The sequence below is a fragment of the Psammomys obesus genome, unplaced genomic scaffold, assembly GCF_907164565.1.
Source record: "Psammomys obesus unplaced genomic scaffold, mPsaObe1.curated_primary_1811, whole genome shotgun sequence".
NCBI lineage: Eukaryota > Metazoa > Chordata > Mammalia > Rodentia > Muridae > Psammomys > Psammomys obesus.
Window position 1 is genome coordinate 452,016 of NW_026596092.1, and position 14,501 is coordinate 466,516.

A 14,501-nucleotide genomic window follows, 5' to 3' on the forward strand; every position below is an offset into this window, starting at 1 on the left:
AAAAACACCATCTGAAAGCCTGCTACTTTCCTTTACATGTTTTAAATAGGATTAGACTTGCCAAGGCAACAAGACCGCAACGTGGGGCTGCACATGCCTCCTGGGGACTTGGTCACCACATCGCGCCATGAACACACCGTACCTTCTTCTTGCTCTCTCCCCAGTATTCACTCACCTCCTCTCTTGCCTTGTAGTTTGGGGCTGAATTCCGAAGGTTCTCCTTGGACCGTCACAAGCCCGGGAAGTTTGAAGAGTTCTACCAGCTGGTCGTGCACACGCACCACATCTCGAACACCGACGTGACCATTGGCTATGCTGATGTACACGGGGACCTGCTGCCCATCAACAATGACGACAACTTCTGCAAGGCCGTCTCAAGCGCAAACCCCTTGCTTCGAGTCTTCATCCAGAAGCGAGGTATGAGGAATCTGTGCCACTCTGCTCACTCACTTAGGAAAGAGATAGAACTTCCAACTCTGCTGCTTTGGGGCTCTGAGATTCAGTTTTCTGGCTGTGGTAGTGGACTTTCAAATTAGTTCTCAGATCAATACTAATTTGTTTAAAGGTCTTAAAAGTAGCCACACTGCCTTTTCCACCTGAAATAGCATTGACCTCTGCCTTTTAAAGATGTAAGAAAAATACTACAAATACTTTCAGTCTTTGATGAAGAATAAATAGTGGTTATATTTTTGGTACTTTGGCTAGAGGCAAGTAAATTCAGTGTTAACAAAGAGGCTTTTGTTAGGATCTTAAGAATTAAACTTGAGGGCCGTTTTAGTGTATATTTTTCACATTTTCGTAAGACCAGGGGAAATATTAGCTTTAAATTGTAACTTTGCTTAACTTTAACCTCTAAAATCCTAGCGTTGTTGTAAGCAAATACTATTTTGTATTGAAATAAATTGCTGACATAGGTAGGTTGGGCATTGAAGGTGGCGGTGGGCAGCGGTGGTTTTCTGTGAACCCATCCTGCCTGCCTCTCAGAAGTGCATGTCAAATTTTTTTTTTTCTCATATGTAAGCTTAGCAGAGCCAGGACACAGGGCCACTTATGACCCCATCATTCAAGGCATCTGTAGCCGGGAACTTGTCTGTTTGCTAATATTTACTTGTAACCCTAAATCAACACTCACAGTGGTTTTCTGGTCACCAGAGAGCATGCCCAGAGTGGAAAAGGTTAAACTGAGTCACTTGATGTGTACATTCCTGGCTAAGAAGGACACCCAGCACAGCATTTCGTGCTGTCTAAGCTCCTACCAGCGCCCCCTCCTGCACACTCGGGCCGGTGCTACCATGGTCGCTGTTGTTTTCTTTGTTGGTGATTTCACTCTGTAAAGTGGCCTCGAGCCCAGGGCTGAAGTGCTATATCTAATGTTCTCAGCTTGGGGGGGTTGTGGCGTGCCTCGTGGAGATGTTATGTTGCGGAAGCTTCATTTAAGCCTACTGGCCTCGAGGTCAGTGAATATTAAACACAGTACCTTTAAACGGAAACAAGGTGGTATAGTACTGACTGGCTGTTGAAAGCATTATGATTGCAGTCTTGAGATAGCCTGAGCATATCTTTCTCCAGGGATCATGGCAGTGGCTTTCCTAATTCATTGTTCCTAGTGACTTTACAGAAAGAAAGAACTCTTAGTAAATGAGAGTTTATGTGAAAAGTCTGGATGAGCAAATTCATAGGGACAAAAAGTTGATTCAGGCTAGAAAGACACCTTAGGCAGTGAAGCATTAAGCATTATGTGAATGCACATAAGCATTCAGTCTTGAGTTTGGATCCCCAGCACCCATGAAAAAAGCCAGGTATGGCTTGTGACCCCACTGCTGGGGTTGGGCAGAACAGGTGTATCTTGGGTTTCTATGGCTGTGATAAACACTATGACCAAAGGCAACATGGGGAAGACCTTTCAGCTTACAGTTCCACAGCACAGTAAGGACAGGAACTCAAACAGGCAGGAACAGGGAGGCAGGAGCTAATGTGGAGACTATGGGAGAGCGCTGCTTGCTGGCTTGCTCCTCGGTCTGCTTGGTTATATACCCCAAGACTGCATGCCCAGCAATGTGTCATTCACGGTGGGCTGGGCCCTCCATATCAACCACGAGTTTAAAAAATGAACCACAGGCCTGCCTACAGGCCAGTCCGGTGTGGGCATTTCTCACTGAGGTTGCCTCATCCCAAACGACTCCAGTTTTTCAGTTTGACAAAACAAACAAACAAAACAACCAGCCATCACAGAGCAGCCAGCCTAGCTGAACTGAAGTGCTTTGGGTCCGTGAGAGACTTGTCTTTGAAAAATAAAGGTAGACAGTGATGGAGGAAAGACATACAATGTGAGCCTCTGGCCTGAGCTTAAACATGCATGTGCACCTGCACACACCCACGCTAACAAGTCCGCAAGGCACACATGCACATCACAGGGGTAAGAGTGTTCCAGAATTGGAGGCCTCTGCGAATATGCAATCGTGCACTCTCATAAGTCACCAAAGCTGGGCACCAGGGCTAGCTGCTGACAGCAGTCACAAGGTGCTCTTCTGCTCTAAGCTAGGCCTTTAGACAGGGTCCTAGGGTTTTCTCCAATAAAATTTCTCTTTATTTTCACAATTCAGCCATGCTCACTATGTGTGAACACTTTGACTCTTTTTTTCCCCCAAGGTATGGTGTCATGGAGGCATCAGAAACTCTAGACTGCAAATTTGGGTCATCCTGCCCAGAATACTTCACCTTTTTAATTAATTTATTTGCTTGAAAGTTTAAAAAAAAAAAGATCATCTCTTCCCCAGATTGTCAGAAACTTCCTGGGTGTTTCTTCGGTGTGAGCCATACCCAGTGGTGAGCCTAGCTGTGACCCATACCCCAGATATGAGCTGTGCCTGGGTGTGAGCCACACTTCAGGTATAAGCCATATCCAGTGTCAGTTATGGCCTGGTATGATCTAGGCCTGGGTAGGAGTGGGTCCCCAATGTGAGTTTTGTCCAGGTAAAATGTTTGGCATTCTTCTAAGAAGGTGTTCTTAAGTATTCTCATGGCAGGGCTTACAGTACAGACAGGTCTGGGGTCCCCACTTGGAGGAAAAGGCTGCATTCGGGGTCCAGACAATGAGCCAAGGACAACCTGCCTTTTCTTTTACTGCGTCCTGGTCAGGGGGTGTTTTCTTGAGGACTACAACATAGACTTTCTGTCCATGGACGCCTGGGAAGGGCACATGTGGCAGCCGTGGTGAGTTTCAGTGACTCATTTTTCTAGTCACCTGCTTTTCCCTCCCACCCAAGTGCAGAAACACTTGGGAAGTTGCTGGTGGTGCCAGAACAGAGAGAGGACTGAGGCCACAGAGATGCTCACAGTGTGCCCTGCCTTTAGCAGAATAACCAGGAAATACAAACACTAGCATCTTTACCACTTATTCATCATATGAACCGCTCAACCCCGGTGATGCCCACGATCTTGTTTGCCCCCAGGCCCTGCCTGAGGCAAAGTGGGCTAGGGTAGGGAGGGGAGGGGTACCCAAACAAGCATACGTGTTGTACCTGTGCACGTGTGGTTCTAAGCTCTTCTGGGCACTTTGGGTCCTTAGAACAAGCAAAGCACATTTGCAGACACCTAGATTATCAGAGATTGCGTGAGGTTACATTTGTTCGTATTTCATTTACACTGAGTTGCTGTGAGAATAACAAGGAATGTTCTTCAAAGTAAGTGGAGCAGTTGTGACTTTGGTTTCAAACCCTCGCAGAGCCTTCAAGTAAAGCATTAGGACGCTGCTGCCGGTGTTTCTCCTGGATTCTCATAGATTGCCTCTTGGTAGGAGGGTTACTTAGCAGGAAAGCTCAGTGAACGGCCAGAACTCCCCGAGTTACACCTTCCTCAGAGGCTGCCTGGTGCAACTTGTCAGATCCAGTGTGCTGCGTGCGCTGGTCTCACTGTATCACTCTGTCCCCATGCCTACAGGGACAGGCGTGGAGCTGGCTCACACCCCCACGCAGCATGTGGCCTTCAGTACTGCCATGGTTCCCAGAAGCCTCTGGGTTTGGGAGGTTTCCTTTCTCTACCTTTTTTTTTTTAATGTTCATTTTTTGTTTTGTTTTGCTTTTGTAAAAGCAAAAGGTCTCTCACTACACTACCGTGGGAACAGGGAGAAAACAACAGGCCTGCAGCCCTGGCTCAGAGTAGGCGTGAGGAGAATGTGCTGAGGCAGCTTGTGAAAAGCCACACACCAGAGGCACCCACCACCCAGAGGAACGTGGCTGCCTGGGAACCCACTCACAGACACCCACAAGCCTCAGCTGTGTCTGCCCTGTCCTGTGTCCTTCCCATCCAGCTTGTCTGTGAGAAGCGTAGTCTCTAGCAGCCCCAGCAGGAACCTGATGTGCAGATGATGAGATTTCACACTCACTGAACGGATGCTTTTTTCCTAATCAGAGCTGCTTTTCACACAGTTAGCCCTAGTGTGTCTATGATTTGGTTTCTTGCTTTCTGAATGTAATGTGTCAGAAATGCACCCAATCGTGAAATGCTTCATAAAATGTTCTTTAAGAGTTTTCTGATTATAGCATATTTGTGTAAAGAAATTCAGGTGATGTGGAGTAATCCCTTGCCCCTAAACAACATTTAGTGTTTGGCAAAATTGTTGTAGACCTTGGATATGGTGTCATATAAACAGGTCGTTGTATCCATGCCATGGAGATGGCTTTGGCCTGGCACTGTATCTTCTGTCTCTTTGCAGCTGTGTAGATGAACACCACCGTGTCATGATGAACATAGGTGCCACCGGCACCTTCATAACTGATTTTTCCAGTTTTCTCATTCTAAGCTGTGTTGGGCAACTTTATAGGGCTGGCAGTTTCTCTCTTGGGATAAACAAATGAAAATAATCTTGCTGGATCAGATTAAGTTAGCAAGGGTGTGTAACTCGACTGTCCCTGTCCTCAGTAGGACAGGAAGAATGTGCGTGATATTTGGAGCATCTTTGAACATTGCTACGCCCTATGGAAACTTGTGGCCTTTAAATTTGTCTTGTCATGACAAAGGCCAACCTTCTGCCAGAGTGACTGGAACTACGCACATGGTGGCCGACCCTGGGCTTCTACGAACCCTGGGATCCTTCCTTCCCCGGCACCTGGTGTTTATTTCCATTTATGTTCCTCTTGGCCTCACCTTTGTCAGTCTGTAGAGTCTGCCCTTTTGTCATATGTCATCTGGCAGTGTGGATTCATCTCATGTGAGCAGTTCACATGATGCAGGAATTAATTTGCTGTCACTTGAACCAGTATTACTGGAAGGCTAAAAACTATCATCTTGTTTCTTCTCTCTGCCCTCAGAATCCCTCACGGGGTGGCAGCAAATAGGCTTATATTATAAATTCAGGCTGATGACAACCTGGAGTCAAAGTGATTGGTTTTCAGACCTATTTCAGAAATAAGACAAGATGTCTTTGAAATAACTTTTGAAATACAAAAATAGTCTAATGGGTAATCTAAGAGGGCTGTGCTCCTTCGCTTCCAGAGTAAGCGAGGGCCACGTCATGTGAGCTATTGGCTATTTTAGATGTGAGGAATTCTTCAACCAGCTATAGTGGCTTCTGTGTAAACCTGCACCCTGTCTGCACCACTCAGAGGCTGCTCAGTGAATGTTAATACTACCAGTGGCAAGCTATCTCAGATGTGCAAAGTGGAGCATTACCCCGAAAGCTTGGTAGTCTCTCCTAGGTGGTGATGAGCCGAGATGGCATCATCTCTCGCAGCACAGGTCTCTGCTGTTGGGGACCGCATGCTCAATTAAAATGGGCAGTGTGGTTTCAGTCATTGTGAGGGTTGTGGAGGAAATCAAGTACACTGCCTTGCATTTCTGGGGCCACCTGAAGCATGGATGCTCGAATAGGGCTTCCCGAGAGGCCATCAGAGGCTGCTTATACAAAGGAGCCCAGCGGAGGTGAGCAGGAGCAGGCCTACAAGCTGGGAGTGGACCTCCTCACAAGGCTTGCACACTGTGCTGTCCAAAGGTCTCCAGTGGGCGCTCCAGAGCTAACCATGTGGTTTGACAGTGCAGGGGTTCCCCAAGCAGACCTGCTGTGGACCCCACTTCGAAAGGCCCTCCCTCCTTCACATCTGGAATGTGAATGCGTGAGCTTGAGTTGGTACATACGGTTTGGCAGAAACTCTGTGCTGGCAGGAATAAGTGAAAATTCAGCATGCCTCCCTCCACCCACAGCAGGCCTTTGCTCGGCCAGGGTGACTGATCTTTCCTGGGTCTGTGGCCACAGATGTTTGCTGGGGTTATTTGCTTCAGAGATCTCTCAAAAGTTGCTGTCTTTTTTTTTTTGTCCCCTTTGACCTACATGTTGACCCCTAAGTCAGCCAGCTCAAAATTTATACCATAAAATCTCGAACCCTAAATCTCCACTAAAAATAAATAAATAGATAAATAGATAAATAAATAAATATGAAATTAAAAATCCCAGGGCATAGGCAACCATCATCACCTTGGCAAAGCTGCCACTTCTTGCTCCCGTGTTTATGCCCCCATCAGCAGCCCTCCTGTGGGCTTGTCATGCCCGCTGAATTAATACCTTCATCTCTGAGGGGTGATCCAGGTAGCTCCTCAGTTACAAGGCTTCCTGTCTTGTTAGGGACCCACTGTGCTGACTCTGCCGCCTCCTAGGGATACAAGGTTAGGTCAAGACTCCTGCCCTTGAGTGGCCTGCAGCACTTTCTCCAGGTGACAGGTGCTGTGTTCGGGATGAGCAGAGCCTGTGTGAAGGAAGGCAGGGAAAGAAGGCTACAGCGTCAGACCAGCCCTGGAGGCTTTGTGAAGAGGCAGTGCCCATGTCATTGGAGACTGGACTATGGAGTGAGAACAGGGCCATCTGGGACAGGAACAAGTCATGCAGAATGTCGGGGAGGGAAATGAGGTGAAGGTCAGCTTAGAGGTGCCAGCAGAAGTGTGCATTTGGGAAAACAGGGTAGGGATGCTGGGAGCCACAATGTCCATGAGTGCCTGCAAACAGTAGGTGCTCACTGAGGAGCTGGTTGGAGCCCTGGGGAAAAGCTCATCTCCACAGTTGGCTTCAGAGAGAGTAGAGTGAGAGACTCCAACAACAGGTCAGCGGGCGGGCGGACCAGCTCTCCAGGGAAACCTGTATCTGAAGTACCTTGAATTGGGACATCTGAAACATGATCACGGTGACTACTTGAAGTGAGACATGATGGGCAGCCATTGATCTTACTCTGTGTTCTGTTGAGCATCTGTGGCATCTTTGTCAGAGGAAGGTACCAAATCCTCATGGGGGCACAGTTCTCACTCTCTACCAGAGGCACCCTGCTTGCAGCTGTTGGTCTACCAAACTCCAGACCCATTCACATACCAAGTTGCTGGTAATTCTGAATCCAAAGCCAAACTGCTTGGGGGAGAGTTGGGTAGGTGCTGGTTCCATAGTCAGTCCCTAGGAGAAGAGACAGGCACTCTCCCTAGTCTGTATCCCACTCTATGCAGAGGGCTTACGGTGTCAGAGAGATGCCCTGGTCAGATGGTAGCCACGGAGCTGCGAGTCAGTGGGCGCAGCCAGGCCCTTGCACAACTCGCCCTGCAGTCTCATCAGAGAGGAGGGAGGTCATAAGAAGCCACCAGGAACAGGGACACTCTTAAGTTGTAACCTTAGCCCTTCTGATGCTGAGCTTGAAGCACTGAGTGTTTGCTTGCCTTTTCCTTCTTTTCCTTGTGTCCGTTCCCAGGCTCTAGCAGTCTTTTAGCATCATGGACAGCCTTCCCACACTCTTCCTGGCTCTGCTTCTCTCAGTCTCCAAGGATAGTCCTGGACCCCAGCTAAACTGGCCTGGTCACACTGTCGCTTCTTTCTTCTGTTACCCTGAAGTTCATACCCAGTGGCAGTTAACACAGCCTCAGCTGCCTCCCTCAAGAGAATTCACTGAGCAAATCCCAGTTAAAGTGTCACTCCGAGCTTCCACAGGGCCCTCAGGTTACCTTGCCTCAGTTTCTTTGTCCCATCTGTGTCATCCCCGATCATTCTCCCCAACAGCTGTCACCTTCCAGAATTCTAAGAATTCTGACTTCATGATCCCTCAGAACTCATTCCCCATATGTGTCCTTATGTAATCTGCATTCACCCCAACTCTCAGCCCCAGGAGTCTTGGGACATAGCCTGTGGCCCAACTTCTCTGTGACTCAGCAATTGGGGATTCTAAACTGTCACCTGAGAGCATTCAGAACCCTTACTTCTATGCATTACGGTAGGGAGTTCATGGCAGGCCTGATTTACTTCTCCTGGTTTAGAGCCCAGAGATGTAAAACTTTCCACCGTGAACTCTTTTTTCCAGCAACATAAGGGAGGGTTGGATTTCCTCTCACACAGCACTTTTCTCTTCCTGTTTTGCCTGTCTCTCTGCACTTCCCACCTCTCCCGTGGGAAAGCGGTTCAGCACGGGGGTCACCACCTGTGTGCGAGTGCTCATCTCCAGCCATGCTATTGCAGTCGGCAAACACGCTCAGAGGGTTGGCGTGAGGGCTCCCACCGAGCTCGGAGCTGTTTACTCCAGTGCTGTTTTTATGTGGCAGTGATCTGGGGTGTGCTCGCCCTGGCTGTGTCCAGCCCCACTTCAGTTCCCCTGCAGGGAGCCGGCTACACGGGTATAAGTGAGTAAGGCCTGAAGGTAGACTTTATGAAACTGTAAAGGATAGCAGTAACGGTAGTGGCATTGATTTGCTTTTTATAAACTGTATTTAACAGCTATTTTCAGAGATGCGTTTCAGTGGCATTCAGCATGCCCACACTGTCAGGAGAGCATCTCCATCCACCTCAGCACTTTCCGGTCTTTGGTACCTAAAGACTCAGATTCCTATAAAACATCAGTGGAGAGCTTTTATCATTGATATCCATCTGTGGCCTTCTCGGATACTCTGGGTCGAAGAAAGGCAGGAATTACATTTCTTTTCTTTCCAAAAAGCAAATCACTTGAGAAAAAAATTATCTCATGCTAAAGAGTTCCTCAGGGCCCTGGGCCATTGCCCCGTGACTGTGGCCACCTTACCCACGTGTCTTGTCCCTGGCTCCTGTGCACAGACACTGCATGGGGGAGGCATAGGAAAGATGGTGGTAGTGCCTCTGATTTCTGATTTTCACAGTGAAAAGCCAGGAGGGTGCTTCCCAGCTCATGCCAGGACATGCAGAGCGCTAACTACTTCTATCATCTCCCGGGGCCTTTATGAACCAGAAAAACATCCTCTCTCATAGGAAGTGAGTTCTGGAGAGTTCAGTATTCCACACTGAGTTTGCGAGCAGCAGGGCCCAGAAGTGACAGCATTAACATTACTGCTCCAGAAAGATCTGCAAGGTCCATCCCTCTACATCATTCTCCTCCCTCCCAGATGGGAGGGAGGGGAAGAACACAGCCAGATTACAGGTCCGGGGCTCCAGGTGTGTCCCGTATCCAGGTCTGCAATTCTTGTAGCTGGGAGCTGGGACCCTGCCAGCGGGGAGGGCATGTTCAGAGACTACCCAGAAAATACCCTTAGTTGTGGGAATGGGTACAAGATCCCCTCTGTAAGATACACTGCAGCAATTGTCATCTCTCCATCAGCCAGGATGCCCCCCTCCCCCGCCATACTAGGATAGAAGTCAAGTATGTGCTTGCAAGGGGGTGCTCCACCAGTGAGCCAAATCCCCAGCTATCAGGATTGTTAATAATCCCTTGAAGATCAGATGGGAACATTTGTGCAGTTACACTGGCTTTGCCTAGAACCAGGTGAAGCACATGCCCCTGGTGTTCAGGATACCTGCTGGCACACGTTTAGGCACAAACGTGTGCTTAGACTCAAGGCTCAGATGGCTGGGATGAACATGCTGGAAAACAAACCCAAACTTGAAGCAAGTCTTCCTGATGTCAGTTCCCACAGCAAACAGCTCTTCCACCCTCGATGTCTGGTGTCTACGCCCATGCACACCTGCACTTTGGATCGCACATGATCGCCAAGCCTCCTGCTAGTGAGAGTCACAGAACTGTGAGGCTTCCAGAAGGTTCTCCTGTTTCCAGCCAGCCTTCTTGTTTCCAGGAGGGAGCTGGGACCTAGTGAGGCTGTGCAATGGCCTCCGTCCCCTGGCGAATGTGACCATACCGGACACTGGCATTTGTAGATTTGGCTTTTCACAGACCAAAGTCCAAACGCTTTAAGGGTCTATAGAGCGTATTGCTTGAGCACAGGCCAAAGACCCCGCAGAACTCTTGTCCCTGAGCTCCCTGCACTCACCTCCCGTGGCAGAAGCTCGAGTGGAGGCTGCTGTCCACGCACTGCAGGATGGAGCTGGGTCTTTTAAGTAATGGTGTGTTCTCATCTCTTCCCAGCTGGACAAGGTTTTCCTCCATCTGTGAAGCTCAAACAACCATATACAGGAGGGGTGGCGGGGAAGCAGACAGGAAGTGCCATCGTGGAAGGCGAGTTCACGTGTATAGTGCTCAACAGGGCCACTTCTTGGACTGTGCTAAGGCAAGAGAGGAGACGGTGTGGACAGGGGTCTCAGTCCACAGCCCGCTTGCAGGTATGTGCGCAGCATGAGCACTAGGCCAGAGAGCCAGCCTGTCATCCAGGCCGGTGACGTAGAAAGAAGCTTTCCCTGTGCCTGTCCCAAGCTCTTCCAGGAAGATGCTCTTTCCTCCGACGAGCCCCCAGCTAGAGTCATGTCCAGCAGCTTCTGTGTAAGTCTTAGGGAGGAGACCAGTGCAACACAAGGAGGTAAGAGATTTGTTAGTAATCTCGATCCTCTGGATTTGCCAAGGGAATCCTTGGAATAAGCTTTCATAGACCTTCTTTCCTGCAAGGAGGCATGTCTCACACTAAAAATACATGTGCTTTACTCTGTTTAGCTGTTCAGTGTCTATCCAGGCAATGCTTCAAACTCGTTTCCCACCCCCATACTGTGCGGCTGTTTTTCAGCATAAGCCAGGAGGGTTAAAGACCTCAAGACACATGGGAGGCCCATAGGTGGAGGTGCTTCAGAAATCCTAGCCAATGAAAACGGGCACGCAGTTACTGATTGTTGTTTTAGGCACAAGGGAGAAGGGATGGCAATGAGCCCTGCCTCTTGCACATGGATGAGGTTTGTTGTACAGCCAGGACCTAGGAGAGTACCAAGGGCTCCTTGCTTCCAGGAGGAGCCAGAACCCTTCCCTGCGGCTTCAAACACACTGCCGGCAGTGGGGCTCCCACCTATGTTCTCCTTGACTGCAGGGTTTCCCCACCCATAGTCTTTCTTAGAAGTGGAATTACTCCTTTACAGGAGTCAAAGCTGAGTTGCAGAGGCCATGAGACTTTCTAGAGACACACAGCTTGAGCTGATGAGCCAGGATGGTGCCTGAGTCTGCCCCTGAAGTCTCCATTCCCTCCACATCCTCTTGATGCTGGGCTGACAGTGTGGGCAAAGGAGGCCCGGTGGTTAGAATTTCACTGGACCAGATGTCCATGGGTTGTACAATGGCCTTTGGTGACAGTCTCCATAAGAGACAGACATACACTTATGTCCTTCCCTGCAGGCTGCCACTCAGGACCCTTATCCCCTGGGTTTCCACACCTGGCTCTGGACTGTCACCCTGTACTGGACCTCCTTGAACAGCAGGAAGAAGGCTTAATCAGGAATTAAAACCCGGGTCTTTACAAAATTAAGTGGCAAACACAAGGCACACTACCCTTCAACAAGAGGAAGAACCGGGCGCACATCCACATGGCTCTTGCTTGTAAAGAAGCTCTGCAACAGCCCCTGGACTGGGAAACACCCCCGCCTGGGGGAGGGGGGTTGGCCAGAGCTAGGGAGGGGTATCCTTATTTTGGGTTTCTTTTAGGGGTGATGAAAACACTCTGGAATTAGGCTGTGGTGGTAACTGTGCAACTCTGAATTGCTGCAAGCCACAGAACTATACGACTTAAACAAGCGAAGCTTGTGAACAAACCATGTGCTATAACTACGTGATATTACACTCTGGCCATCTCCACATGCTCTGTCAGCAGTCTTTCGGTCTGAGTTTTCGGCCACTGAGGTTTCAATTTACTCTCTTCCTCCTAGGAGAGGTCTGGTCTGATGAGAGAAGAGCCTGTGAGTGAAGGGCCTTCGAGGGGTCGCACTTAGTCCCTCATGAGGTGGGGGAGGGGAGGGTAATCTGTGAGCCAGTGCCACCTGGAGTGGTCCCAGTGACCCCCGAAGTGAGTTTCTGATGTGGCATTGGGTGGATAATTGAAGGCCTTAAAAGTTAACACTCTTCTTGAAGGAGAGAAAGGAGAGGCACAGTTGTCCCATGTCCCAACATGTCCTGCTGGATCCTTAAAAAACCACGGACAGTCTGCTGCTGTCACCTGTGTAGCAGGACCTGCTGTCCAGTCTCTCTTGGTGTCACCTTATAGGAGGAGATCAGGCCCTCGCTGAGGATGTGCAGGGCCTGGTGGCCTGATTCTCTGAGATCTTGGTACTCCTCATTCCTTTGTGAGACTTCTGCAGTCTGTCTGGACTGGTGACTGCACAAAGCCCTGGGAATTACTGAAAGAGGTTTGCCCTAAATATGGGCTTTTCTGCCAACAGTTATTTTCAGTTTTTTCGATTATGGTTGTGCTCTCTGGTAACCACTGCAGTATCTCATAAATACACACTGAATCACAGCCGAGCAGCGGAGCCAGCCCTGGGGTGGAGACAGCATGCGGATGGCCTGGAGACTGTCTTCTGCCCACAGCCTGGGAGTGTCGGGTCAGGCAGTTCATGGAGCTGGCCAGGGCCAGGTGGTCCCCAGGAGCTATATGCTGGCCACAGAGTTATTTCTCATGCACTTTCTGTTCTCAGTTGAAGTTTCAGGGGAACCATGGATGCAGGGTGAGCCTAGCATCCCAGACTGCATGGCTACATTCTATCCTGACCCTCCTGGGCCTATTACCTGCTGCTGTGCCCAGAAAACTTAGGAGGGCCATTAGCCAAGGCCCTGCCTGCCTCTTATTTGTATTTCTACAAGCAATGCAAGACCCCTGTTTCCTTTATTTCTCCTCCATGGTAAACATTCAAGGAACAGAAGGAGGCAACCATTGTTTGGCAAACTGAGAGTGGGAAGAGGGTAAAGCTCTCTCTGGTGCTTCCTGTACATGGAAAAGGCAAGTTGGAGAATGGGCAGGTGTGGCTCAAGGCCTAGGACAGGAATCTGGGGAGGCAGGTTGGCATGAGGAGGTACCTAGCTCTCAGAAATTTGCTTTCAGTTGACCTCTTAGTTGTGAGTTACAAATGAAGAGGAGTGGGGAGAGTTCTGGTTGGAAGAAGCACAAAATCTGGAATCCAAATCCCCATTCCCCAGACAGCCACATGGGTACAGTATGCAAACCTGAGCACTGGACACAGCGAGGCCCCTCAGGTGCCTGGCAGCAGGGCCTGGAAACAAGGTCTTCCCCTCCACAGTGCCACAAAGTCCTGCCGTCTCTAATTAAACTGCAGTGGAGACTGGGGAGACACAGTCGCATGTTTTTAGTTAAGCAGATTATCTGAGAACAGCACCCAAACATGAGTGTTCCTAGACTTACACCCTCAGGACCTTTATGGTCCTGGCAGGCACAAAGCCTGGTGACTGACTGCAAGCACGTCTCATATAGCCATGCGGCCTTGAACAGGTGCCTTGTGCCTCAGTTTCCTCATTTCTTAGCTACAGGTCTGGGACGATTGACTCTCTTAAGGGTCTTGTGAATGTCAGCTGCTGTCACTCTGGGCTAAACTGAATACAGGGAGAAGGCTTTGCTCACTCAGTAGGTGTGTGGATACAGGAAGCCACCTTCCAGGCACTGAGAAACTGGCTGTAGGCATGCCTGGCCCTTCCTGCCAAGCTGGAAAGCGCTGAGGTAAGCTCTACTGCTTTCCACTACTCCCATAACACCAGAACAGCCAGGTAACTGACCAGTCAACCTGCCAGAGTGGAGGGCTGTCTTCAGGATGCTTTAGAGTAATTTGCTCACATTCACTACCTGTGGATTTCAGTGCACGACATGTGGCATTTTCACGCTTTCTCTCACAAAAAGCATAAGTTCCATTCATTTTGAAGCAAAAATCTAAAGCCATTGAAGCCTCTTGTCTCCCACCCAGACTGGTCCTCACAAGAAGGAGCCTGGTGGAGGTGCTCACCTCATGAGAAGAGGAACAGGATGGAGGCTTTGTGGGGCCATACACAGCTTGGTTTGGCCCATCTGATGGCTTTAGGGAGAACCCGCCAGCCTCGAGGACAGTAGAGGAATGCTGCATAGAAGCCCCTTTGAATTGCCCCTTAAATTTCACTGAGCACACAAGTCTTAGTTTGCTTTCTATTGCTGTGATAAAGTCATGACCAAAAGCAACTTGGGGGTAAAGGCAGGGTTTTTCAGCTTACACATCCCAGTCACATTCCACCAAGAAGGGAAGTTGGACAGGAGCTCAAGCATGACCCTGAAGGCAGGAACTGAAGCAGAGGCTGTTTTGGGCACAGCTTACTAGCTCACTTAGCTTTCTTATTTAT

The 14,501-nt window shown here is 49.3% G+C and overlaps 1 protein-coding gene across 1 annotated transcript in view; it reads left to right on the forward strand.

Annotated features, from left to right (window-relative positions):
* The window catches only part of Pard6g (par-6 family cell polarity regulator gamma), a 65,318-nt gene that overhangs the window by 30,619 nt on the left and 20,198 nt on the right, over positions 1 to 14,501 (forward strand). Inside the window, exon 2 of the mRNA XM_055628008.1 lies at positions 195 to 417. Within this exon, the coding sequence (XP_055483983.1) occupies positions 195 to 417 (223 nt within the window). The remainder of the gene's footprint in view (positions 1 to 194; positions 418 to 14,501) is intronic.